The 27552-nt window shown below is 46.1% G+C and overlaps 1 protein-coding gene across 2 annotated transcripts; it reads left to right on the top strand.

Annotated features, from left to right (window-relative positions):
• Positions 1-27076, top strand: SLC13A3 (solute carrier family 13 member 3). Of its 2 annotated transcripts, XM_065692010.1 has the most exons (13): positions 1-148; positions 9577-9842; positions 10190-10353; positions 15102-15168; positions 15866-16051; positions 16954-17079; positions 19444-19539; positions 21307-21411; positions 22418-22515; positions 23732-23844; positions 24166-24327; positions 24670-24807; positions 25473-27076. In XM_065692010.1, the coding sequence occupies exons 1-13, from the start codon at positions 38-40 to the stop codon at positions 25656-25658; spliced, it is 1818 nt and encodes a 605-aa protein (XP_065548082.1). In that variant the 5' UTR covers positions 1-37; the 3' UTR covers positions 25659-27076. The 2 variants fall into 2 exon arrangements, with proteins under 2 accessions (XP_065548082.1, XP_065548083.1); XM_065692011.1 differs by lacking the exon at positions 19444-19539.
• Positions 27077-27552: the final 476 nt, after the last annotated feature.

The raw sequence follows: 27552 nt of genomic DNA, 5'->3' as shown, positions 1-27552 counted from the left end.
AGCCGGGCGGCGGCGGAGGGCGCCCGGCGGGCGCGGGATGGCGGCGCTGGGTGCGCTGGTGAAGAAGGTGTGGAGCGTCCGGCGGGTCCTGGTGCTGCTGTGCGCGCCGCTGGCGCTGGTGCCCGTGCTGCTCAGCCTGCCCCCCAAGGTACCCGGGCACGGAGGGGTGGATGTGGATGGAGAGCACCGGCCGTGGAGTGCGGGCACCGGGGCTGCAGCCTGGGGACAGCCGTTGGGGCACACGGAGCAAGGGACACTGGCCGGGGTGCAGTGGCCAGGGCGGCTGCAAGCAGGGATCCAGACTGGTGGGCACTGTGTGGGGCCATGGGCCAGGAGCACACACTGGGGACACTGACTTGGAGCATAGACCAGGCTATAGATCAGTGTTACAGAGTGGGGGTGCGAGCCGTGGGGCACAGCACTGAGGACATCGACCACAGCCATAGCACTGGTGTCCTGTCCTGCTTTGCTGTTCATTGTTTGCCTCAGCCCCAGCAGTATCTGGTCCTGGTGAGGGTCTCCCTGCCAGGGTTTCACCCTAGAGGCTGGAGGACCACCAAAGCCCACAGTCTGCTGCAGCTCCTCACCCTTCTGTGGCCACCTTAGAGTGTGAATGGAAGGGTGTCTTTGGGTTACTTTAACTTATTAGGGGGAAGAAGGGGTAGTGTGAACTGCGTTTATGTTGCTTATATAGACATTGGGAGGTGCAAGGAGCCTGCAGCTCAGAATCAGCTTGACCTAAGTAGCACTAACCAGTACTTCTTGCTGGTACCTAGCTGCCTTATTGTAGATTTTATTGCTAGAGCTCAAAGGAGAGCTGGGGAAACTGAGGCAAAGCAGGTCCTTGGCCAGCATCACCCATTAAGGTGTTTGTAGAGCCTGGGGTGGGAGGTGAGCACATGGGGCTCTGAGGCTGCCTGATGTTGCTGACCCATCCCCTTTGCTGTGGATGGGGAGAAAGGGATGCTGCAGAGCTGGAGGTGTGCCTGCAATGGGGTTCATGCTGTGGGGATGGAAAATGCAGGGGAGCCATGAGTGGCACCTGTGCTGTTGTGGGCTATTCTCAGGGTACCTTTGGTGCTGTATCCAGAGGCATTGTGAGAAAGATATTTGTGTTGTGCTGTAAATCTGGAAAACCTGACCTCCTGGTAAGTTTTGGGCACTGGGGATGTGTGTTGGGCTGCACCTGGAGCAATCTATGGCAGAATCTTGGGGACTAGAGAATTTTTACAGTGGTCCCGTATACACAGCTCTTGTGCACCAAGAGCCTCTCTGAGCCTTGGGTGGAAATATATGGGGCGGTGGAGTCACTGGGAAATATTGTCCCATTGACTTCAGTATGGGCAGGATTTCACTCTCGTGTTCTGACTTGGGTCCATTTGAGAGTAGCTTTGTTTGCACGAGAAAACAAGTGCTGATCAGTACTTGATGATTACAGAGTGAACCAGAAGCCATAATGACACAAAGGTGGCATTTACTTCTGCCTGTGTAGTGCTTGTCAGGCGAAACCCTTATGTTCAAGGTAGCAAAATAAATCTCCAAATAAAAATATAGAATGACCATTGCTTTATTTAACGACACCATCTGTTAAAAGCACAAACTCCTTGGATTTAATCTCCCTTTTTTCTATTTTCCGTTACTGGGTGAGTTCTTACTAGGAATATGGTACATATCTGCCTCAGATCAGGAAGCGCATTGCACAACAGATACTCAATTCCTTTGTGGATTCATAAATATGTAATTATTTGTTCATTTACAGTGGCTGTACAAGTGCCTTTAATTCTGTTTAATAGTATCTTGTGTGCCTTTAGCACTTGTAAAATGTGATGTGGTTAGAGGGTGAAGGGATGCCCTGTGCACTCACTGCAGGGTTGTGCTTGTCCCATGTGGTGGCCAATTGTGTGCATAAACCCTGGGTGGACCTGGTGCTGTGCTGGCGGACAGCTCCCCACCTGCATTCGCTGTGGAGAGGTCCTGGCAGAGCTGACTGCTCAGCGATCTGCTCTTCACTTCCCGTGGGCTCTCGATGTGTTACAGTTGGTAGCATGAGACTGGCTGGTACCTGCACTGGTCCCTGCCAAAACTCTGGCACTTGTGTTAAACAGTGCAATGCCTCAGACAAGCTCAAATACAGCTTCACCAAGTTCCCCCTGAGTTTGGCGTAGGGGTGGTCCTGTAGCTGAGCTGTGTCTGTTGGTGTTCAGGGGTCAGAGATTCATCTACAGTTTCAGCATGAAATTCTCTCAGTTGTTCAGCAAGAAAGGAAACTTGCATCAGCAGGGGATTAAGTTCTGACGTCTGGAGCCTGCTTGAACTGCCCTCTGCAGCCTGAGCCACGGGGGGCTGCAGCAGGGGAATGGAGCAGGTCGTGTTTTTAACCGTGGTGTAAAAACACCGAGGAGGAGGAACGAGTGAGGGCTCAGCAGGTGGGGATCTGGGGTGGTAGAGTTTGGGGGTTATCCTGATGTGTGATGAAAAGTGTGTGCCCTCAGCTGCACCGCTTAGGTCAGATGGTTCATCCTAACACAGGACTCGAGTCCAGCCTTGTGCTGTCCTGGGCAGCCAGGTCACAAGAGCTGCTGCAGGTGTTCAGCAAGCTCAATCTCGGAAGCAATGCAACAGACTGGGCTGCTGCTGGTGTCACTGGGAGGCTGTCCCAGGAAAGCAGGCTGGGGCAGGAGGAGATCCTGGGTGTGTGCAATAGCCGGATGTTCTTGGAATGATGTTAGGAACCTGGATGTTCCTAAGTACTTGGAAATCTGGAGCATGGGAGAGTTAGATGGGCTGGAGAGCCTGATGCTCCTGCTAGGATGGTTCTTGTGCTGCCTTGAAGGGTGTTAAAGAAACTGGTAGCAGATGAGAAGCAGTGATGCTCAGCTATTAAAGCTCTGGTCTGCTGTCACCCTGCATGGTTGTTCTCCAGATCTTTGTACGAGTCACTTCACAGGGGGACATATCAGGGCTGGCACTGACGTTACATTGATAGCTCTTGGTTTTATTTGACCTATGTAGGTTGCAGTTGTGTAGAAGGAGGCTTCCCTAAGTGGTTTTGTCTGCAGTCTCCTTTCTCTTGAATAGAGAAATGAGATTCCTGCTTTCTGGATGGGTTTTCTGGGACCTCAGGGTGTGCTCCACAAACTGTGGCTGGAAACAGGGACTTGCATCTGTCACATAAAACAGCAGGAGGAAATGCTCCATGTGGAGCTGCTTCCCAGGAACCAGTTCCCTACGCAGGGGTCTGTGTGTCATCTCCCATCCTGGTTGCTGTGAAAGGGCTGAATATTTGTCCCTTGAGTGGAAATGCCTGTGACCCCCCCCTTGCTTGGAGGGCTGTGAATGATTGCACAGAGCTGGGGCAGGGCAGGAGAGGCTGGAGGAACTGCTCTGCTGGAAGGGGCATGAGGGGCACTTTTAATGAGCTGTGCAAAGAGCTTGTTCCAACAGCTTCTAATGAACTCAATGTCTACAGCCTCTTGGCTTGGTAACAGCTGAGGCAGCCAAATCTGCTAAAAGGAGCTCTGGGCAGGCAAATAGGGCCCAATGCCTTCGGAAAACAGACTTGACTTCCTCGGTGGCCATAGAGCAATTTAAAATTAACTTGGACGTAATGAGTCCTTCTGGTCAGAACAAGGAGACTTTAAGAACTTCCAGAAGAGAAATTACATTGCTTGCACTTGAAAGCAAAGACAATGAAGGCATTGTGCGGAAAGGGGATAATGCAAGTGGGGTGGTGGGCTGGGAGTATGGTGTCCTGGGCTGGAGGGCACAGCCAGAACACAGGCAAAGAGGTAGCGATGAGGAGAGCAGCCTGGCAGGTGCAATAAGTGTACCTGCAGCCCGAGTATACATTTCATGCACAAAGTCCATCTCTGCTGTGTGCGCACTTGGTGGTTTAGAAAGGCCAATTTCACAGAATGGAAGCAATGGTCAGTTAAAAGAGACAAGAGGAAGAGCTTCCATGGGGAAAGAGGGCTGATAACTCGAAGCAGGGTGACTACGTTTTACCACGTGCTCTGTGAGCTTCAGTTTAGAGAGAGGGCAAGGCTGGTGAAGAGCAAGCTGGCACAGGGAGGATGTGAAAGCAGCAATACTTGATGAGAAAGGGAAGTTGACGAGAGCCAGAGTTAACTGGAAGCTAAGAACCATACAAAACATGAAACAAAATGTGAAAGAATTGAGAAATAAATCCCTGGGCAGGGTGTCGAGCGTGATGAGCACAGGGAATCTGACCCGTGATATTCTGTTGCCAGATGGACAATGCAGAAAAAGCCATATTTAATGAAGCATTTTCTTCTGTACTCAGAGAAGTGCTCATAGGACAGTCGTATTTCTTGAGATGTCTCATAATATAGTATTTTTATTGTGATAGGAAGTAAAGGGAAACTGGAATATTTGCATCCAACCCAGGTTAGTTTGAAATCTGCAGGTTTAGGCAACTTCCATGCAGTAATTTTTGAAGAGCTGCCTGAGGAGTTTTGAGAACCAATAAACCAAGTGCGTTTCTACAAGCCCCAGAGTGGATGGAGGTGACCAGGAATGCTGCCACAGGTCAGGCTGCTCTGGAGTCCCTCTTGAGAAGCAGATGCCAACAAAAGGCTTGAGATGGCAACATGTAATTAGCTGAACACGGCTACCAGACTGGCTACCACAGCCAAGAGGGTTAATGTGATGTTTGTGCGTATGGAGATGTACAAGTTGAGCAAGAGCAGTGAGGATCTTCTAGGCTGCTATTTGCTGAGGCGGTGGCTTTCACTAAGATATCCTTCCAGTCTGGCTTCCACAGCTCGGAAATGGCTTTGACAAATTGAGAAGGCTCATTCTAAGTAAAGGACTGGAAAACAGACCGTGTGGTGAAAGGCTGTAGGAGCTCAACCTGTTTCTTTCAAAGAACAAAAAGGCAAGGAATAATTTGATTGCTTCCTTGAAAGCACATCCATCCTGAGCAGAGTTTGGTAAGGGTGGCCCAGGCTAAGGCTTAAAGGAGGAGCATCTAAGAGGATCTAGAGGGTTGAAGGTGGCAGGTTCGGATTATCACAATATAATTTTAACAGTGAATTTAATTCGTTGTAGGAGCAGGTTACTAAGCTTGTGGTGGGTTCACCATCACTGAAAATGTTTCCTTTTTTCTGATCAAATGTGGTGGATCTGTCCAAAACCAAAAAAACCAAAAACCAAAAAAACCCAAAACCAAACCCTGATGCTGAAATGCAGATTCAAAAGGGGAGCTCTGTTAACCTCACACAGGGTGTTAAATTGTCACACTGGTGTTTTAGCTTGGTCTCCAAACATTCATGGACTATGTTGGATCTCTTGCTCCCTCCAAGAGAAGGTGCGAGTCTCACACCTTTGAGCCAGTGAGGGTTTTATCTAACATGCCCATTTCATTTTTGTTGTTAGTTTCCTGTGTGAACTCGATCAAATTGCTGAAGCTCCACCTGTCCTGTTTGTAAAATAAAGATGATTCTGTCCTCCTGCCAACCACAAAATACTTCAAGAAATATTAAAAATACTAAAAAAATACTGAAAATACTAAAAGTAATAAAAGTGCTTGATAAGCTTTGTGTTTTTAGCGTAACTCCAGAGCAAAGTGCCTTCCCTGAAGCTGTTGCAGCTTGTGCCCCTGTGTTACTGGCCCCTCTGTAGCCACTCTGCAAATAACCAGCGGGAGCAAAACAACTCTGCTGGTAGGAAGGCTGGTAAACAGGGCTTGGTTTACCTCCAGGTTACGTAATGTTTGCAGGAGCTGGGTTAGTAGACATCAGATTCACGTATGCATCCCACTGGAGAACAAGCAGTGTGAGTGAGGTGGCCAGCAGTATAGTCACAGCTGCCATGTGAGGACAGTTTGCGAGTGAGATGCTAAAAGCCACATTTTTGTACCGAGTAATCCTGAGTATTGTAGATGGGTTGTTTCTCTGTGATAGTAGTGGGACAAGAGGGCTTGGAAAGCTCTAGTTCAGCCAGAATATCTCTTGGTATTGGTCTCGAGGTCCTGGAGGAGCCCTGTCACCTCTCTGTTGCTCATTTGCCTGGTTGTAGTGCAGAAGGGTGGTGAAGGAGCCGCTGGGGGTGATGAGGCTGTGATGGCCATGTAACATACAAAGGCTGATGGAGAAACCCCAAAGCTTGTCAGTGCCAAGGTAGAGCTTCTTCCAGTGCTGGGTCTGTCTGGTGGGGAGGCTGTGGGTACCAGGCAGGCAGCACTGGGCTGCCCTGGAGCTGCCTGGGGCTGGTGGAGAACAAGGTCCAGCTGAAGCTCCTGATGTCCCATTTCAGACTCATGATGGGGCTGGTGTCTTGTGCATGCCCATGTCTCCGTGCTACGCTTGGGTAAGCCAGTTCTCCTTATCTGACCCATATTTCCTGCCAGCACCTCCTTTCCCTGGGGCACATCATCCGCCCTTCCAGGAGACCTCCTGCTCCCTCCAGCTCTCCTGCCCGTAGGAGACTACCTCGTGGCTTGGCTTCTGCTGCCATAGCTCAGCAGGACCCCAGTGTGGAAATTCCCCGGTGCTTTCAGTGCAGCGAAGGCAGGATCTAGAGGGGCAGAGGTTGTTCCCAAGGCTCTTGAGCAACAGAAAGGAGAGCTGCTGCAGCCCAGAACCACCGAGCACTTCCCTGGAAATCATTAAATGGTTATAAAATTAACCCAATCACAAGACCCATTTTAAAGTCCGTATGTGCTACCATCTTCCCCCTGGACTTTGGTAGATTTATGTTGAAAAAATAAGAAGAAAGATGCAGGGAGGTGAGAGAAGTAGGAATCTGACAGTGACACAGCAGAGGGATCAAGGGATCAAAGATCATGTGGGGTTGATGGTGCTGCACACAGCAGCAGATGCAGCCCAGAACATCCCTGGGCAGCCCTGGTCATCTCCCCAAAAGACCATTGTGACATTAGTTCGCATTTATTGTTTGCATACTGTCCAAACTTGGGAACATTAATTAATTAACATTTACAAGTTACCTTGAAGCCAAAAACCTTCCAATTTTATGGAGTTTGTTTCAACTTTATTAATGACTTGAATGTTGATTTTATTCAGGGGAGTGCTTGCTCCAAACCAAAGTTATTCTGAAGTGGTTGTATTTGCGTTTTGTTCAATGATGGTCCTGTCTTAAGTTAAATACTTGTTTAATGTAGGTGCAATTTGTCCTCTCTCTATATAAAAAAATGATAAGCAATGCTGCAGCTTTCTTTTCCAAGGGGTTTGCTGTTGATCCTTGTAGTTCTGTGGTCAGATCCATATAGAAAACCCTCCTTTCTGCCCTGTTGTAGTTTTACCCCTTGGCTTTTGATCTTGGGTCAAGATTAGTTATTAGATTGATGCTGTGTTTCATTGCAGTGTTTTCCAGAACATTTTCCATACACCAGAGAAGTAATATCCCTTACTTCTAATTAGTCTTGTAAATTGTTAAGTCAATTAAAGCCTTCACTGATACAGTTTTCCACCAAGGCTTTGTTAAATGTTTTCAGTTGCTCTACCGCGTAAGAGGCAATGTCTTTATTCTGAAGATGACTTTTTTGCAGGAAACTGAAGAATATTTTTCCAGTGGGAGGAACAAAAATGATTTATACAGCATTTAGAGATCACGTGGAAAAGGGCTTCATGAGAGCAAAGCTATTTCTTTGGTATAAACGAACCAGAGTAAAGAGAAACCATCAGTTGCCACGGGAATGAAATCGCTAACCCAGTGTGCAAGCATTTTGAACCATGATTCTTTATTTTTGCATATTTTGGCACTGCCAGGTTTGTTGCTCTGGTCCTGCTGCTTTGGAGGAAGCGAAGCCATGGGGAGCTCATGGGAACTGCCAGGTGCCAGGGCCGAGCCGGGAACATTGAGGTTTTATTTCACACTATCTCATGTGTCATTTCTCTGGGATCTAAATTAGGACTGAAAATGGCCTTTAAATCCAGATCTTGGGAACTTCACATGAAGTGTTGGCTCTGCTGCAATTGATGTATTAAAGAAATCAAAGCAAATTGCTCCCGGTTCTGTGGTATTTGCTTTTCCACACACTGAAGCACTTTAGCTTCAGTGGAGCTTTACGAGCAGAGCTGCTTGTGAAATCCAAGCCGGAGTGCTAAAAGCAAATCAGAAATCTTCTCATTCTATCTCAAACTTTTCAAATGCTCACCTCAGGTGCATTGAATGATAAATTGGCTTCAATTTACCCTGCTTTATGCACCCCTCTGGGTGTTCAGGGCAGATTCTGCTCTTTGGCTTTCTCAGTAACCGGTTATTTCTTCATCCTCGGTTTGTGGATGTGTTACTGGGCTGATGCCTGCTGTAGGAGCCTGGGGACAACCACATTCAGCTAAAGGCTGGAATGAGTCCTTCGCAGACGCCCAGGCAAGTTGTGGTTCTGCTGTACCTGTTCTGATGCCTTCCTGCATGCTCAAACAGTGCAGCTGAGACCACATTGTCCCCAAACTCCACACTCTTCCCAGCCCACGCTGTTCCCAACCCGGCAGGGAGCAGAGCCATCATCTCCCCGGCAAGCCCAGCCCCGGGTGCAGGGAAGGAAGCTCCAAGCAGAGGGACAGAGGTGCCTTTGAGTAACGATTCAACCTGTTCAACAAGCTGGAAAAGAGTTGTCAAATAAATAGCTCTGTGGCTTCCAAATGACTCTTGGGTGTTATTTATAGTGCTGTGGGCACTCTGCCCCATGGTTGCTGACAATATCCCTGTTCAGCCCTGCCTTGACCAAGCCCAGCTCACACTGGGCTCTCCCTGTCCCCCCCAGCTCTTCCTCTCCTGGGACTGGAGCTGTTCTCCTGGTGTCTTTCCATCACTCATTATTTTGGCCACAGCCGTCATGACAAATGGCTCTGGTCTAGTTTGTGCCTCCTGGATAGATGAATGAATTCACACTGTGGTGTGGGGGCACTGGGTTTCTGCCAGCCTTGGCTGAGGCTGGAGCAATGCTGGGCATGGGTGAGTTCCCTGCCCTCAGGAAGTCGTGTGACACCGGGGCACCTGATTTACTGTTTTCTGTAGGGACTGGGATGGGTTGCCATGGAAAGGTTTCTCACAAATCTCTTAGGAGACTCTAATACAAGAAAAGGCAAAATCTTTGTGTGCTTCCTACTTGAAATGTGGACACTTGATACATCCATCTCTGAAACCTGTTCTTCCATAGTCATGCAAAGCATGATCTGTGGAATTTGGAGAGGAAGCACAAACAGTGAGTGTAGCAGGGCGAGATATTGGGACCCTTGAGGATGGTAGCTGCAGTGCCTGCTGGGGATTAGCACCCTAATTCAATATGCTGGGACAGTTTCTACTCTCCAGAGCTTCCTTAGCTGATACCGCAGTGCACTGCCACCCTGCAGCACATAGGAAGCTCAGGCAATCAAGGAGGATTTGGGATTTGCTGTGGTCTTGGAGGATCAGTTTAAGTCCTGAACCTCTGTGCAATGTAGGGGGAAGGTGTTGCACTTGATGGAAGTTATCTGGGAGAAATGCTGTATCCCTGAAGGAGTAATTGGTGCATTTTGCTTGCTTCAGTGTCTCCAAGTGAAAAGATGTCTCTAATGTCACATGTCTTACTGTTTCTGTCTCCTCCTTTTGCAGGAAGGAAGATGTCTCTATGTGATCCTGTTGATGGCCCTGTATTGGTGCACGGAGGCGCTGCCCTTGGCCGTGACGGCTCTGCTGCCCATCGTCCTCTTTCCTTTCCTGGGGATCCTCCCCTCTAGCAAAGTTTGCCCACAGTACTTTTTAGACACCAATTTCCTCTTCCTCAGTGGTTTAATCATGGCCTCGGCCATTGAGGAGTGGAATTTACACCGCAGGATTGCGCTCCGGGTCCTTATGTTGGTGGGAGTCCAGCCAGCCAGGTGACTATGGGAGCAGGGGGTTTTCCACGGGGAACATGAGCTACACGAGGCTCTGCTCTAGTGGGCTGCCATGCAAATGTCTCCCATACCAGGAGATTGTCCACACCACCTTTTCTCCAGCTTATTGAGTTTATTTACTGTTTGCCTTCGCTCAGAGGCCAGCGGAGCACATGGAGGATCAATTGATTCAACCCCATATATGTGCTCCATCCAGTTATAGGATAGTCACAGAAGTCCTTTTCTTTGTTAGTTTTCCCTCTACAGAAGCTTTCTGTCCTGTAGCTATAATGTATCAGAGAACTCACCAAACAGAAGAAATTCATCTTTTCCTTTTTTCTCTCTTCCAGACTAATTTTAGGGATGATGTTGACAACGTCTTTCCTGTCCATGTGGTTAAGTAATACTGCCTCCACTGCTATGATGCTTCCAATTGCAAATGCAATTTTAAAAAGCCTCTTTGGGGAGAAAAACACATCTAAGGATATGAACAGGGAAAATGAAGAAAACCAAGGTAATTGAGACGGGGCAGTAGCATAAGACAGCTGAGTTCTGCCCTGCTGCCATCTGCCCCATTTTATTGACTTCGCTGGCACAAGTACCCGGTTTCATAGCTACAGCTTCATCTCAGTGCTGATCCCATTTTGATACACACTGTATTACCATGGTGGAATAGTATTGGCACAAAAGGGTATTTTATTCTGCCCTTCCTCATGTCATGCAGGAGGCAATGCCTATGAGTTGTCTGAAAAAGCCAAGAAGTGGTGATGCCAAACCAGCCTGCTCCATAAACCTACTGTTGGCACAAGTTGAAGTTCAGCTTTGTGGGCAGGGTGGTGATGGGATAGGCAGAACTAGGGAGGGTTGTAGATAGTAACACCTTGGGAGATGAGTGCTGTCTAATGGTGTGTTGCTGCAGGGACAGGCAAGGCACTGACCAGGCAGTGAGAGCAGGGCATGGGTGAAGACAACAGCCCCTCCATGGCTGCCATGTGCTTGTGGATAGGTGGGTTCTCCTCTCATTTTCTTGTTTGTTCCCCCATGAAACTGGAGCCTGAGCTAGAGGAGGACAGAAGGGAAGGCTGGCAATTTAAATACACATTTCTAAAGTGCTTTGTGATTTCCCAGCTTGATGTTACTGCTTGGTGGTGTTCTCAGCAGGTTGTGGACAGGCTGGGGCAGAGGTATGCAGTCAGATAAAGTCTTCCTCTAACCCTCTCTTCACAAGTTATTTACCAGGAGTTTGGGCTTCTGTCAGGCAGTGATGAGAAACAGCAAAACAGAAATGAAGTCATGAAGTCCTCTTTGCAGCTATTGCTGATAGTTGCAGTGGTAGTCATGGCTTCTCTTTCTTGCACTAATTAGTAATGCACTCCTGCTGTGATTTAAAAGCAATGGTTTTTTGATTCCCACTGAGTCCTAAGGCAGAAAAATGAGTCCCCAGAAGAAGACTCAAACATGTGCATACTCTAATAAAGATATAATTAATCATTCATCATTAATATCCAGCACTCATAAGATATTTTCACTCCAGGTTGCTTTATCACATTTGCTTTATGAATTTTTGGCCATTCACATTTATTAAAATCAACTCCACTGACCTTCTTGCTATAATTTCTTCTTCTGTAGAAGCATTGTGCTTTGTCAGTCTGCTTTTGACCTTCTTGATCCCCTCCTCTGAAATGATTTGACTGTGTGGTTGTGACTGTAAATACATTAGAGTTTGGGAACACACAAAATCAAGACCCCCATTGTCCCAGACATTGGCAAGCACAAAATTAAAGTCCTTGACTCACAATGCCAAAGTGGTGAGAGAAGCCAGAAAAGACAAGGGGAGAGGCATGCAAGTAAACGAATGAATAAAGCGATGCTTTTGCAAATACCATGTCATGGTGTGAAATGTATTTTTCTTTTGAGGTAGAAACTTATAAAAGCAATAAATACAAGTGAAGGAGGAGTCGTTTATAGAATGTCCAACATCAAAATGCAGGAATGTAGGTTTTCTTGTAGACTTTTCGTTTGAACTTTAGTGTCCCAGGGTAAACTCATTCTTTTCTGAATGGATGAGAAAAGCTGAGTTCCTTGAAGGAAGCCCTAAACACAAGTGAGTCAAAAGCAATGAATCTGATGTTATGCTTAGAGACATGAAGGTGAGCTTTCTGCAGGGGGGATCCTCTCAGTTGGGTGTCCTGTGCAGTCAGGGCTGGTTGCAGATCTCCAATGGGACTGTTACAGATATTTTTTTCAACAGACCTGATGCAACCTGACTAAATGTAGGGAATGTGCATTTGAGAAAAACGTATACTCCTTTCATAGTGTTTTACAATCTAACTAAATTGTAATGTGTGTTCTGAAAAAGGCAGGCAGATTCTTTAAGGGGACTGTATGTGGTAGCAAACTTTTACAATGGCATATGGTAAGGTCATTTTGCCAAACTGCTTGGATATGCTTTAGTAACACTGTAGGAGTGTCCAGGATGGGTGGCTAAAAAAATTTCTGTATTAAAGAATATGTAGTATTTAAAAGAATTAGATTTTCTGAAGAAATCTCAAGTGTATGGACCACTTCTGTGAAGAGCTTTGCTTATGCAGTGCCAGAATTAAAGTGATGTCTCTGATCAGTTGCGCACGCTTTCTTGCTGATGAGAGAACCTCAAAGCTGCAACCACTTAGGTCCGTGCTCAACCATGTGGACAGCGTGTTGTAGATCAGTGAATATGTGAATTCTTGTGGTGTTGATAGCTAAAACTTGGTGTAGTGTTTTGTTCATTTTGATGCCGTTGGCTACCAATATAAGAATGCAGTTAGATGAGCTTTGGAGGCTGAAGTCTTGGTTGGTTCTGGTTGATCGAAGCAGGGTTATAAACTGAACACCCACAGGCCTTCTTCAGCTTCTAGAATTTTCCTTTTGGAGGTGGGTTATAAAGTCTCTACAATTTTGTCTGGCATCTCCAGCAATAGGTGTGAGTCAGGCTGGAAACTGCTGTTCTCGTGAGCCTGTCCGTCTCTCCAGCTCTCTGCTTGCTTAGCCCATCATTGGCAATATTTCATTTCCCTGTTCTGCAAATTCAAGATAGACTGCAGTCGGTGGCGAGGTGTTTTGTTTGCTTGTAGACCTGGAAACGTTGTCTCTAAAGGGGCAGGTGGGAAATATGTGGTTTTGACCACCACTGTGTGGTTTGGCTGCCTAACCCAAGCCTGAGCTGGCAAGATGTGACCCCAGTGCTGCTGCCTGCACCTGTCAGTGGGTGGAAATGTTCATTCTCAGCCTTTTCAACTTTTTAGAAACAATAAAAATGTCGTTAAAGCCAAACTTACCCAAGATAAGCCTTTCTGCCTCTAAGGTATACAAGGTATTTGGTTGAAATGGCCAATTACTCCTTTACATACTGCTCTGCAAGAGGTCTTCAGCCAGGTCGGACCACAGTGGTCTTTGTCCTCTTCTGATTTATGGACCTGTAACAATTTTCAACTCCTTTTTACAAGCTTCATAGGAGAAGCTTGCAGTAACTCTGGCTTTCCTTTGTATGATTGCTTTTTGCAAACCTTCCTGGAGAGGTAACTCATAGATGGTCATGGCCAGATGGGGTGGAAATCTGGGCTTAGCAGGGAAAAAAAATGTAATAATATGGAGTGGTAGAATGCAATATGTGTCTTTGCAGACCCAGCACTAGGCTTGAATGGGATAGCAGTGGTAAGAAGTCTTCGGCAAGATGCGTTGGAGGATCAACAGTCAACCATGGGTTAATGTTCATCCTAATTACATCCCTCCATGTGGCATCGTTGGGATGAAAGCTCAGCATGTGCATCCGAGACAATTAACTGCAATTCAGTAAATTAGCGATGTGTAAAACATGACTTTGCAAAAACCCTTGGTTCACTGAGCTGGAACGAGCTCCGTGTCTTTGGTGCACATGTAAGCCAGTCCGGAGACTTTGACCACTGGCTGCTCTTCGTGCACTGCTTTTGATCTCTAGTGTATATACTGGTAGAAAAGGATGGTGTTTTGGCCTGAGGAGGGGTGCAAGAAAACCTGGGGCCTGCTGGGGTGGTAGTACTAGGAATTGGGCTCTGCACACAGTGGTCTGTAGAGCCTGGGATGATGCAGGGACACAGGCCTCTGGACCCAAACCAAAGACCCTAAGGAAAGGCAGCAGGGCTGAAGGTGGATAAAACAAAGGGCTCCATTCCTGAGGACGAATATGGGAAATGGGGTTTAATAGCACACTTCTACTCCCAACCTAAGGGAGGTTGAGCCATGAGCCAGGAATACAAATGCCACAAGCCTTAGTATGAGATCTGGTAACACAGAGCAATTGTGTTGCATTTCTGTCTTGATTTCTGAACCGTCATGTTCATGTGTGTGTGTGGTAGAGTGATGTGCAATTTGCAGTTTACTGCCAAAGACAACATTGGTCTTTCTGGTCGAAATACATCCTTTCCTCAAGCGCTCCTGCATCCTGCTTGTGTTCCCTGTGGTTGTTGGTATGGAGGATGGTGAGGCAGAGCCTGTGTGAAATAGGTGGGAGGGTCCCTGGGACATGGGTATGCAACAGGTTCCTCCTGGGGTGGCCCTAAATTTGTGTTGAGGACTGGTTGCTCAGCCTGCAGGGTCCATCATTTATAGAGGGGATGATGGGCTCGGGAATGGTCCTTGCTGTTGGGGTGGCTTTCAAAGGACCTGATATGAAGCCTAATCCTAGGCGTGTCTCACTCTTGCCTGTATAAAGGGAATTACAGCTTTATAGTAACTTTGTACTAGGTGTCTGTGGGGGGTAAAAATCTCATCCACTGGGGATGGAGCTCTGTGGCAGGGAGTGCTCCTGCTGGGCCTTGGGGAATGCACCTCACAGGTACATCAGGCCCAGTAGTTTTTTTTTGCTAAGAATGAGCTATTGTTAACTCCCCCCAGCAAACCCCAGCCCAACCCCATGACTTAACAAGGGACACCTCAGAACTCCTGCTTGTGTTAGAAGATCCCAGAGCCCAACCTGTGGCAGAAAGTAGTAAAAGGACCGAGTGCTTCTGGTTGTTGGAGGAGAAGCTTGGGGGCTGTGGTGGGACCAGAGTGGTGGCAGGAGGAGATGGGCTCGTTCATCCCCACCAGGAGCTCCTGACCCCGTCCCTGTGGCATGAGCCCACCCTTGGTTTGCACAGCCCCTCCTCTGTAAATAGCAGTTGTTTCCTCCATTCCTCTGTTTGGTTCAAGGAGAATTTTCTAGATGCTTTGAACTGTTTTAAAGTCCTCATCTTTCTTTTTCAGCATCTTTACAGCAGAATAAACTTTACACTGTACCAACTGAGATGCAGTTTCTGGCAAGTACTGAGGAGTAAGTTAACTATAAAGTTTATATTAGAGAGTTGAGAGAGAGAGAATTATCCCCTGAGTTAGACCACCTTTTAGGAATTTGAAATTCAGTCATTGAAATGTTTTGATTTTTCCAAATGCCCCAATCAGTAGCGGCCTGATGATAGAAACCCTCTTTTCTGTGTCCAGCATTCCTCTGCATGTTCAAATCATTGCAGAGATTTTCCAGCCACTCTGAAATGGTAGTCAGAGGTGGGGAATTGTGCCTTGTTTTTCTCAGGAACATCGTAAGTGTGATGTGAAACCCACCAGGATTTACACACTGGTGATGGTCCTGCTTTGGTAATGATGGGAAGGAAGCATCTTTTCAGGAACAGATGTTTCTTTCAGTGCTATCAGTTTATTACTTTTAGCTTTTAGCAGACCTGTGGACTTAACATTAAGTGTCACAAGTTGCAGAGGGGCTGGGCAAGGCGTGTGCACCCTCAGCTCCTATGGATGGGTGCTGAGGGTGCTCTGCTCTATGCAAGGCTGCCAGTCCTATGTGGCAGTTCATCAAGCAGATCCCTCTGCAGCAGTGAGTTGTTAAGGTGTCCTTGAGGACAGTGTTAGCTTGGATTGTTAAAAAGTGGGAATTTTCCTTCTGTCAAGGCTCTGAAGTGGTTGCACTGTATTTAAACCAGGGCTTTCACCGGATTCTCTTTTGGACTATTTTAAAGCAAAGACCTGACGGAGGAGAAGGAGGTTACCAGTGATGCTCTCTCAGACTTAAAGAAGGAGGAAGAATACAAAGCAAATATATGGAAAGGTTTCCTCATCTCAATCCCCTATGCAGCCAGCATCGGAGGTACAGCAACACTGACAGGAACTGCACCAAACCTCATCCTTCTGGGGCAGCTGAAGAGGTATGGGAGGCTGTCCCGGAGAGCCTTGTGAATCCTGGAAAACAGGGATGTGATCTCCATCCCTGTAGGAAATTCCCTTCTGTACTGAGAGCTGTTTTGGAAAATTCATGCCCTTTCAGAACATTTTGGGAAACGTTGTGAGCAGATAAAAGCAGGGAGTGGTTGCATCATCCTTAGCTGTAATACGCAGGTTCCCAGCATACTCAGCCAAGCTGTCAGCCAAACTGGTGCATATGTGCTTCACCTCCCTGATGCTCATCCCCATTGAATTTAATGGGACTTGACTCCACACTTGCAATTAATCTGGTTTTGATGGAACAGGACATGTAGTGTTTTGTGAGCAATTATGTCTACTGCTGTATGGTGGTAAGGAAAATAAGAAACCCACTACTTCTGGCCTGTTTTCTTAGTCATAAAATATGCCCCCGATGATCTTAGAAACAGATTTATGCCAACCTGAGTGCCCACAGGTATTTCTTAGCTTTGCTGGCCTCTACAAGTAGTACATTCAGTCTCTCATGGCCATATGCAGCATCCCTATAAGGTTCATGTTCCAAGTTTCCAGCAGTTACTGTAGTAGGGTTTAATCCTGCGTGTTCAGGAGTATCATTGTGTGAGAGCATCAGCCAACTGGAGAGAGGTTTTCAGACCTTCCCTTGCAGGCTTGCATGGCTAGGCTGGGTGAGCTGGATGGGAGGGTGTTGCTCCAACACAACACTCCCCAAATCTTCTAGTGTCCAGATTAGCCCAGATCACTGCTAATGCACACAGAGGAATAGTTTTGAAATGCTCACTGGCAAGTTCGTGGGATATTTTGCTGCTGATTTCAGATGTTTGCTTACCGGTAAATTGAAGGGTTGCTTTCCCATCTTGCATTAACTTGATTTTTCCCGTTTGCTTAGTTATTTTCCAGAATGTGATGTGGTGAACTTTGGTTCTTGGTTTATGTTTGCATTTCCTTTAATGCTGATTTTTCTTCTCATGGGATGGCTATGGATCTCCATCCTGTATGGAGGAATTAACCTGAGGTACGTTTATATTCCCTATATATATGTGCATAGTCTGGTTACACCAGCATTGTGAAATATGTGTTGATTATGATTCTCGTACTGGATCTACTGGTATCTCCCAGGATCATCTCCTAGTTTTATAACTAACTTCAGGATACTCATGAAATAACAGGTCTACTTTGACGAAGCTGGTGTGCAACAGCAAGGTTTTAAAATATGTCAGATATACTTGAAGTGACATCTACAGAGTATGCATTATGCATTCATTCAGTTAAACGTAACAGTTTTTAAAGGTTGTTTTATTGCCTGACCTGGGCTTGTGGCAGATTTTCATTGACAGAAGGCAAAGCAGGATCAGATTTCGAAGGCGATCCTGAAATCTTGGTTCTCCTGGAATTAGTAGCAAAAATCTCCTAGCACATAAAAGAGCCAGGATTTGTTCCTGAGGCAGAAACTTGAGTTTGGAACAGATTACTTCACAACAGGGCTTAATTTTACTACAACATGTTAATCTGTAACTGATAATAACATGTTTTTCCGGCAAATCTTTGCTGGATACATGCAACCCCTAGTGTGCACTACTTAAAATAAATGCAGCATTGCCATTCTGGTTTATTTGGAGCCCTTTTTCCTTCTACGCATTCTCATATGTGATAGTAACAAGCTCACAGTCTTGATTCCTCCAGGGACCATACAGAATTTGTAATATTTTGAAAAGTAATTGTTATTTTGAGTTTAAAATGCAAATAGAGGGGGAAAGGGGAAGAGAGAGCAGGTGTCCAAATATTTACATTGTCTCAGAGACAGGAAAAAATCAATGGGAAAGTTTCAATCCAGAAAATGCCAAATACCGGTCCTTAAATTGCTTGTGCGGCTTCATGGGATGCTCTGTGGGATGCTGTCTGCGTGCTGATCTGGGATGCTCTCTACGTGCTGCTCTGAGATGCTCTCTGTGTGATGCTCTGGGATGCTCTGCTGGCTTGCAAGCTCTGCATTGCAAGGCCAGGGCTTGTGCAATGCCGAGCCTGAATTTCCATGTCCTAGGGTGAGGGCTGGGGCACAGCCCTGGTGTCCAGCCAGCACAGCTCTGGATGGTCAGGTGAGGGAAAAGGTATCTGTGCTGGCCAAAGCCCCTGGCATAATGCAGAATTGCTTTTGTGCTTGAAGAACGTGATGCTTTATGTTTTGTTTGGCTAACCTCTGTCAGCACAAAGCCTGGCTTTATTGGGATAGCTGGGCCAGCACAGATACCAGTATTCCCCAGTGGAGAGGTGCCTTGGAAGAGACATTGCAAAGCTGCACAAGTGCAGACGAACTTCTGAAGGAGTCTGTTGGGCTGCTTCAACTGTAACAAGGCAGTGATAGTGGCTGGACTTCCCACGTGGGCAATTCATTGGTGTCTGCAGCACAATGCGGACAAGTATATGTGGCTCCAATAGTAGCAGGTTGGCTTTGCTTGAATCCAGAACACGTTAAAAGGTTTAGGTATGGTCTGGCTGAGCTAAGCTGAAGCTGCTGTTACTAACTGCCCCCCAGAATAAGAAATTTAAGGGCCAGGTATAGCTATTTGAGGTCAACCATTCATTCTATACCATTGATTCGTGTAGAAGATTCAACTACTATATCCCTTTGAAAGAGTGAATGAATTAAGGAAGCACAGGCACCACAGGGCCAGATGGATGCATTTGATGCAGAAAGTTGGGTTTGTAGGTTTAATCAAGGCCACAGGCAGGGTTAGAAACCGGGTTCAGCATCATGGGATGTGGCGGGAGATGCAGTGTGAGGTATGAATATACCATTTGTATGCACATCCTGCAAAGGAGCAAACAGTGTGTGCAGTCGGTGCGGCCAGGCTAAGAGGCTTAGCCAAGAGCACATTAACATTCCTGGCCAGTTAGAAATTCCTCACATTTTTGTTTCTCCTCAGCAGCATCCTGGGATCACCCAGGAAATTGCAAGTGGCTGGAGAAATGAAGGGACAGATTAATTTTCCATGTCACACTCTTCCTAGTTGTTCTGCCCAAGTAGGCAACTGCTAGAGATGAGGAAATCCGGCAGTGTTGGGACTTTCTTTTGGCAATCACAGCCCATGCTGGAGGAAATAGTTCAGAATATAAATCAGAGGAAAATTCCTAACTCTTGCAGGGTCTCCTTTGTGTGAATGCAGAGAAAGGATATAGAAGATATAGAACATAGGGCTTTCTTGCCTTTATCTGCATCAGAGACCTTCATCATTAGTCTTTATAATCTGAGATAATGCAAACGGTGCTGCCAGAGATGTACAGCTCTGAAACTGGAGAAGTTCATAGCAACACAACTGACACAGTAAATGCTGTGTTTTCTATTAGAAGCATGCAAAAATGTAACCATGTTTCTTGGCAGGGGCTGGAAAACAAAGAAATCAAATCTAAGAGTGGATGCAGAAGCCCGAGCCAGAGAAGTGATAAAGGAGGACTATCAGAAACTGGGTCCAACAAAGTGAGTCATAAAGTTGGGATTGAAATGAAGAAGTTATCAAGTGGGTCTGGAAATATCCTAAGAGTGGAGGGTTGGGGGAAATGGAGGTTTTTAGAAGAAAATGAAATACATGTTTCAACTCAACGTGTTCGTAACCTGCTGATGTTTGCTTTTTGCATGCTCCAGCCTCTTCTCCTTTGCTAACACAAATAATTACAAACAGCAGCTTGTTCCCAAATCTTCTCAAGATCAAAGTTCGTCTTATAGACTGAATTCATGCTGGGCTGTTTAATTACTGCTTATAAGTTTTCTATTCCAGGGACAAAACCAGTCCTGTGTGCAATATGTACTAACCAACACAGGCTGAATTTTGAAGGCTCATGCATACCTGTTCTGCAAAGCTGGCAGCATTTGCTGAGAAGGCTGGTGGATTATATGATAGATATGAATCATATGGATTGTAGATGTACCTTAAGAAATCTTAATATATGCTCAAAGAAAGCACGTGAAAGAAGTCAGATCCATGCCATAGAATATATTATTTTTTCTCAATAACTCCTTCAACTGTATTAGGTGAAGAAAGAACAAGAGATTTTTGTCTCAAAGGTCTTCTGGAAAAATCTTGGTGCAAATTGCAATGATGGGGTTCCTATTTTGGAGAAAGGAACCAGCAGGAAGAAACTTGAATTTTAGGCTTAGGAGAAGTGCCAAAAAAAGGGGAAAGCAGGAAAAGTTGAGTATCTCTAGGAATCAAACCCTAGGTATGTCCAACCAACCACCAGTATTCTGGGCTGTGAAGGGCTAGTGAAGGTTTTTGGAATTGTAGGTCTTATCCTTAACTGATCTGTGTTTCTCCACCTGTAAAATAATATCTTCATACTCACGGCAATGCTGTAAAGATTCAGTGATGTTTGTGTCATCAAACATCGTTATTGACATTGTAATTATTGCTGTTGTGTGGGAGATGGAGTGGTTCTTCAAAGGCAGTTGTCTGTGCTGCAAATGAAAGAAATTGGTTTATTTGTTCCATTCAGTGCATTATCGAGCAGCCTGCAAAATGTCTCTAAAAGAATCAAAGTCCCACTTTGAGGTCTAGGAGTAAGGAAGTCCATTAAGCCATGCTCTACCAATTTGATTAGCAACCCCATAACTTAAAATCAGTGCAAGTGGGCTCTTCCCAATGTTTAAATGCCCTTTCTTCTGCTTGGAGAGATTTTAAACAGTGTTTTGAGGAGTTGTCTTGGTTAAATCTTGACTCCACTAGGTACTTAGTGAGTAATATTGCCATTTACCCTGCTGTTTGTTGTGTGCCTAAGGAATACTGTTTAGGTTTTGACCTTGAAGAAGTTTGTTCCTGCTGTCTCATGCATGATTTAAATCTCAGACATCCTTTTACATTGCTTGAACTGGAATGAAACCATCCCTAGCTGACTGTACCTTAGGGACATCCCAGAGGGCAGTGGTAGGACGAATGAGCATCACAAGCTGCTTGGCCCTTCCTCTCTGCCTCACCCAGATGCTCAGCCTCACGTATGCTTCCTGTGACATCTGGGCATTCCTGATGCCCATCTTGCCTCTCTTTAACGTTTTCCAATAAGAGATAATTGCTGGCAACTATCAATATTCGAAATAGATTTACCATCTATTCCAATGTTTCACTGTAGCTATTTCTAGAAAGCTAGCCTAACTTCTCACCCAAGCTGCTGCAGCCGGAGCTGGATACTTGTCCTAGCCTAGATCCACCCCTTTAGCACATCAGTGTTCTAACTGCATTTCTTTACATTTTAGGTTTGCAGAACAGGCAATTTTCTTCTTCTTCTGCATATTTGCGATCATGCTTTTCTCCAGGGATCCCAAATTCATTCCAGGTTGGGCAAGCTTGTTTGCACCAGGGTAAGATTTTATTCTCATTCATTCCACTGTCCCACTTTTCAATAGCATTTCCAAGTTGCTGAGATTCCTGGGTTTCTGATTGTGTTGCTTAACACTATTACTCAGGTTTCCTGAAATAAGTTAAACTGAGCTTCAGGTAGCAGAACCAGCTTTATTGTTTCTGTCTCCTGGAGAAGGTACATGAAGCCCGGTGGGAAGTTGGCAGGTGTCTATCTGAGGCCATCCCATGGGTTTTAATGCTGGGAACACTGTTTATAGGTACAATTACAGCAAAATACTGAGTTCTTTATATAATCCAATGGTTTCAATGGAGGCTGAAGAGAGATGGCAGGAGCGGAACCTGAGTATTCTGTCTGTCAGTCAAGTTTGTCTCCCCTGTCACATCCACACCTTGGGAAGATGAATGGATAGAGCAGTTGGGTAATGCTGAAGTTCAGAGAGGGTGTTGTTATTTCTTAACAGAAGAGACATCCATAGTTTGGGAGTTATTTTAAGTAAAGCCCTAGCTTAATAAATGATTCCTTAATACAACAAAGTAGTTAGGGACCTTTTCCTCATCAGTTGATAGCCCTTTACATTCAAACACATGCTTAAGCTCTTTACTGGATGGACCCTGCCTTTCACCTTAGTGTCTGAGCATTTTGCAAAGAGCTCATGTAAGTAGGACAGTCTGAGCTCTGCCGCTCTTCCTGTCTGCAGTGAGCTGAGGAAAATTGTCCTCACAACCCCTCACGGACTGACCATGATTCTGCAATCAGAACAGCCAGAGCAGCAGCATGGTGGGGCTTAGATCTTGGTTTTTACACTTGTAGGGCAGCTTTTCTAGAGGGTTCACAGCCCATTGTAGAAATGTAGCTCGACAGGGAATTAAAAAGAAAAGAACTGTGAACAACGAGTGCTGTTCAAAGCTGATGGAAACTTGTAATCTTCTTTGGCAAATCCCTGTTCTCATAAACTTGGTAATTCTACAGGGTTTCTTACAAAAGTTTCTGCTGCTTTTGGACAGGTTTATCTCAGATGCGGTTACAGGAATCACCATTGTGATTATACTGTTCTTCTTCCCTTCGGAAAAGCCTTCCTTCAGGTGGTGGTTTGACTTGAAAGGTGAGTAGGAATGAGACCTCTCTGGGCTCTGGCAGAGCAGGCATGGAGCAAGAGCCAAGACTGTTCCCCCTTGGACCTGCACCAGCCCGCAGCAGCTGCACTGGCTTGAAGGAGCAATGTGATCCTACAGAGGCTTTTCATCTGAAGTGGCAGAAGAGGTTTGGCAGCCACTGCCCTGCTGCTGGTTGCAGCAGTGACTCAGTTGCTCATGTAGCTGTCAGAGATGATGCTGTGGTGGGTTGAAGCGAACTGAAATTGGTGTTGATTTAGCATAGCAGACCTGATTGTGAAACAGAGGTTTGGTTGCTGACACCCAAACAGCTCCTGTCCCTCAGTGCAGGGCATGAACCTCTGAGAGGGCAGAGTTGTCCATACCTGGGGGCCCTTCCTTAGTTCCTAAATGATTTAGAATTGAAACTCCTCAAGCCTGACCACTCCAGCAGGTTTTGGTCCCAGGGGTCTTTTGAGGTCTTGGGTTTTTCCTCTTGAGTAGCACTGAGATTCAAACTTTAATTCAAAAGGGACTTGGAATAAGAGATGGTCTTAATGTTGAGATGCAGTTGATGAAGGTCCTTTGTGGATGGTGCAGCACAGCCTGGGCTCTATGGGAACTGTCTGCTCGGAGTTATGCACATTTATTGTGTTGTCCATACGCAGGAAGATGTTTAATCAGGCCTCCTCTGGATAAAATGTGTGCCCTTGTCCAACAGAAAATTACAGTCCTGTTAGTGCATCCTTCCATATGGCAGAGCTCACTCCATCATGTATTAAGAGATGAGGATTTTAGGGGAGATGAGCTTTTTGCTATAGAACTCACTGGCTGTTGAAGAGCAAGTGGAAAATGAATGACATCCTCTTCATTCAAATGGTAGAAAATTTCCTCCTTCCGTGGATTCCCATCTGTTGATGACAATGTTTAGGCTTGACACAGAGAGCAATTTAACCTGATATTAAATGTTCCCTCAAGAAAGCCTCAAAGAAAATTTTTAAATGCTAGAATTTACTTTCTTTTATTTTTTCTTTTTAAGATCTGATATTAAGTTAAATGATCTTTTAATTGTGTAGCTTAAGAGACTCCACATGGATATTTTATCAGCAACTTACGGTTAGTGAGCTTCAGCGCTGATGTCAGGCTCATGTTATCATTCTGTCAGATGATGACTGATGTGCTCCCCTTTGGGCTGATGTTTGACGTGGGGGTTTTCTCTCTGTCTAGCACCAAACACTGAGATGCAGCCCTTGCTGACTTGGAGGAAAGCCCAAGAGACGGTGCCGTGGAACATCATCTTGTTGCTTGGAGGAGGCTTTGCCATGGCAAAGGGCTGTGAGGTGAGGCTTGCTGCAGATGCCATCCTGTATTTTAGCAGGGTGTCACTTGGGATTCTCATCTGGCTCTGTGAATTTTGTCTCTGTGGAGTCACAACACTTGAAGGACACATTTCTCAACTCCAAGTGACAACAGTGTGCAACAGATCATTAAGGAACTTAAGAGATCTTGCAGCTCCTTTCAAACTGCTTGCTGGTAAATGCCCTGAGGACATTGCACATAGGTGAAGGTTATATGTAATTTGTAGTTCTAGGATAGGATCAATTCACCTGCAGGGACACAGGAGCACTGCTCTCCAGCTTGTTTGCTCTCTCCTTCTGCAGGAGTCTGGTTTGTCTGTCTGGATAGGAGGCCGTCTGCATCCTTTGGAGGGTGTACCACCGCCCGTGGCTGTCATCCTCGTCACGATTGTCATCGCCTTGTTCACGGAGTTTGCCAGCAACACAGCCACTATTATCATCTTTCTGCCTGTCTTGGCAGAGCTGGTAAGGTAGTCCCATGGCAAGACCAGCTTTTCCTCTGCTCTCCTTCTTGCCCTGCCCCATGGAAGGGCAGGTTTGTGATGTGTCTGTGCTGGGACAGGCACTGTGTGGTTCTCCTGCTTCTGGGCTTCAGGCACTTGGATGTCCTTGGGAGCAGCAAGTGCCTGTAGCGTAATGTGGGCACTGAAGGATAATAATCCTTCAGACATTGGCAAGATACATGGTTATTTATCACAGTGTGGGACAGGGCTCTGCACAGTGCACTGGCTGATTGCATTCTTTTATATATATGCTGGTGAGACTGAATCCCCAAGGTGCAATTTCTGTTCCTTTCTCTTTTTCAAGGCCATTCGTCTGAAAGTAAATCCCCTCTATTTAATGATACCAGGGACTATAGGATGCTCCTACGCATTCATGCTGCCAGTCTCAACACCTCCTAACTCAATCGCATTTTCTTCTGGACACTTGATGGTCAAGGATATGGTAAGTTCTTTTAGATACAGCAAGTGCTGAAAACAGCCTGAGTGGAATCTTTAAAAAAGGAATTTTCCAGATTGTTGCTAGTTCAATATACAGTGAAGTGTTCTCAGCAGTGTTTGAAGGCACAGGGATATGGAAGGAGTCTTATGAAGTTTGGCTCTGTGGAATTTGGAGCCACTGTGGTTCCGAATGTTGACAAAGATAGTCCTGAATGTTCTCATCATCTCACAGACCCTGCTCCCATTTCTGTTAGTGTACACAGCCCCACTTTCGTAGGTTTCTGGACACAGGAAAAGTTCTCCAGCTCAGTGAAATAAAGCTTGGGAGTAAAATTAGGTTCAGTCCCAATCCCTGCTCACATTCCTGAGGCTTAAACAGATGTTCATGTTTTTGATGGATCAAAGCTCGGTGAGCATCTGCAGAATGGCCTTTGTGGCTTAAGAAAGCCCCCTTAAGATGTAGCTAATATTAACAGCAATTAAGCCTTCCATTTTAATAATGTTTATGTTCAAATAGCTTCATGCTTCACATGCTGTAGATGTTGTGGAATCATAGAATCATAGAGTAGTTGAGGTTGGAACTTACATGACTTACACAGAATCACAGAATAGTTGGGGAAAGAACCTTGCAGTCTAAACTCAACAGTTCTCTTTGTATTTCTTTTGTAGGCAAAGACTGGGTTGCTCATGAATGTTATGGGAGTTCTGCTTCTTAGCTTGGCTATGAACACATGGGCCAAGAGCATCTTCCAGCTGGGGACCTTCCCTGCATGGGCCAACATCCATGTAGAAAATGCCACCACACCCCTGACAGCTGTAGAAAATGTCACTTTAAGTGCACTAAATAAAATATGAACAAAGCCATCCCCGGGGAAGGACTCACTCACTTAGGACTTGGGCACTGGAATCATCAGAGTATGCACAGGAGGAAAGCCGCGTGGCTGCTGACACTGTGTGGGACCCTCTGGTTTAATTTTATGTTTAGAAATACTGGTCAGTGTCACAGCATCCGTTTGTTATTTTCTCTGAAGATCTTTCCCCACCTTCCACAGGTTCCAATCAGACTCTTCCAGAGTCGGTCTCTCACAGGTGGTTGTTAACTGGACAACCGTGTAAGTGTTGAGCATCTTTGGGTAGATGCCTCTTCCCCCATGAAAGCTAGCAAGCTTTGCCACTCTAGCTTCTGATATCCTACCTCTTTTTGGAGAGTAGCCCTGGGAACAGGGTGGAAGCAACTGGATTATTTGTGTGCAACCCAATGTGAGTGACTGTATCAGAATCTGGTCGGGGGGAAGGTGGCACGGCTGGGTGCTTCTAGCACTGTGTGAAGGATGGGGTCTCATTACCACCTCATGAGTAATTCTGTCATGGAGGATGAAGACTATTTGTGTGTGAAGGGATGATTCAGGAGATGTGTTGGTAGGACTTGGTGCATTACCACATGCTTTGGAAACAGGAAGGAAATAGTTTGTTTCCAAACATGTTCAATGTTTTGAAAACCTGGGACAGTAAATTGCTGCCTGGTTCTTTGCACTGAGTGCACAGATGGGGGCTTGGTACCAAATTAACTTCTGATGTAACTCTGGACATCGGTGGTGTTTCACTGTCAGTCAGTGTGGCCAGTCTTAGGTTTGTGAGACTGACTCACTCAAGAGCAACCCACTGAGTCACAGGTCAGTGGACAAGTTGTATTGGAGTAGTATTGACATTCTGAAAAACACGTTTTGATTCTTAGCTTCTTTTAAAATCAGATTGCTCGGGTACTTTCAATGAAAGCATTGCGAATCGACTGTGATTTTAATCACCATGTTATCTGATTTATTTTTTATTTTCTGTAAGAATCTAAAATACGTACTTTAAAATCAGTTTCAAAACCAATCAGTTATTGAAATAGATGGATTGCATGGTAAAGGATCCAATTCTTGGTTTAGGGAAGGTGAGTGACTGGATCCCTGTCCTGGGACCGATTTCCCTGATGATGTGAACTGGTGGAGCTGGCAAGGTGAACAAGCTGGGTGTAGGGATCCAGTGCAGCCCTCTGCTCCTGTGCTGCTGATAAACCCCAGAGCCAGGTGGGAGAGCTGAGAGGGTGATGCTGCCATGGGGGGTTACCCCAGGGTCTCAAGGGAGCCGGGACTCAGGGGGTTGAACCAATTGAATGTGGAACTTGGATCAGTCACGTTCAAAAAAATCCTGATGTTCAACAGATACCTTAAGTTCAACAGAATCCTCACTGATTGTGGAAAACTTACAATAAAGCACGTTTGTTAGCATGTCGCATCGTCCTGTTTGCTCTGTAGGCTGAGGGAAGAAATGCAAAGCCCGAGCTTCGTCCTCCCTTAGCTTCACCCCCTGACTGGGGCAGTGGTTCCCAGGAGGAGCAGGAGGGCAATGAGGTCTCCTGCTTCACCTGAGCAAAACAAAGCCCTGTTAAGCAATGGAGCAATGGGAAAGCTTCCCGCTTTACATCTCAGGGTCGCTCTGCTGAAGAGGTGCAGCCCTGGCAGCCGTCTTTGCTGTGGACACCCTGTCTCGCTGTCTCACTTCCCTGAGCAGCTCCATGCTGGATGCGTGCTGAGTTCGGGCACTGCTGATCTGCATCGATGCTCCTTGTCACGCCTTGGTGAAGATGGGCTGAATGGGGAAGGGAAATCGTTCACCGCGGTTCACTTTCCCAGCTGTCCTGGGGCCAGGGAACAGGCTGTGCCGCATGGCTGGGCGCCGCAGGAAGGAGCCCTGCTGTCCCGAC

Source organism: Lathamus discolor, chromosome 11 (assembly GCF_037157495.1).
Source record: "Lathamus discolor isolate bLatDis1 chromosome 11, bLatDis1.hap1, whole genome shotgun sequence".
Taxonomy (NCBI): Eukaryota; Metazoa; Chordata; class Aves; order Psittaciformes; family Psittacidae; genus Lathamus; species Lathamus discolor.
Note: the sequence above shows the minus strand (reverse complement) of the source record. Positions and strands in the feature narration are given on the sequence as shown.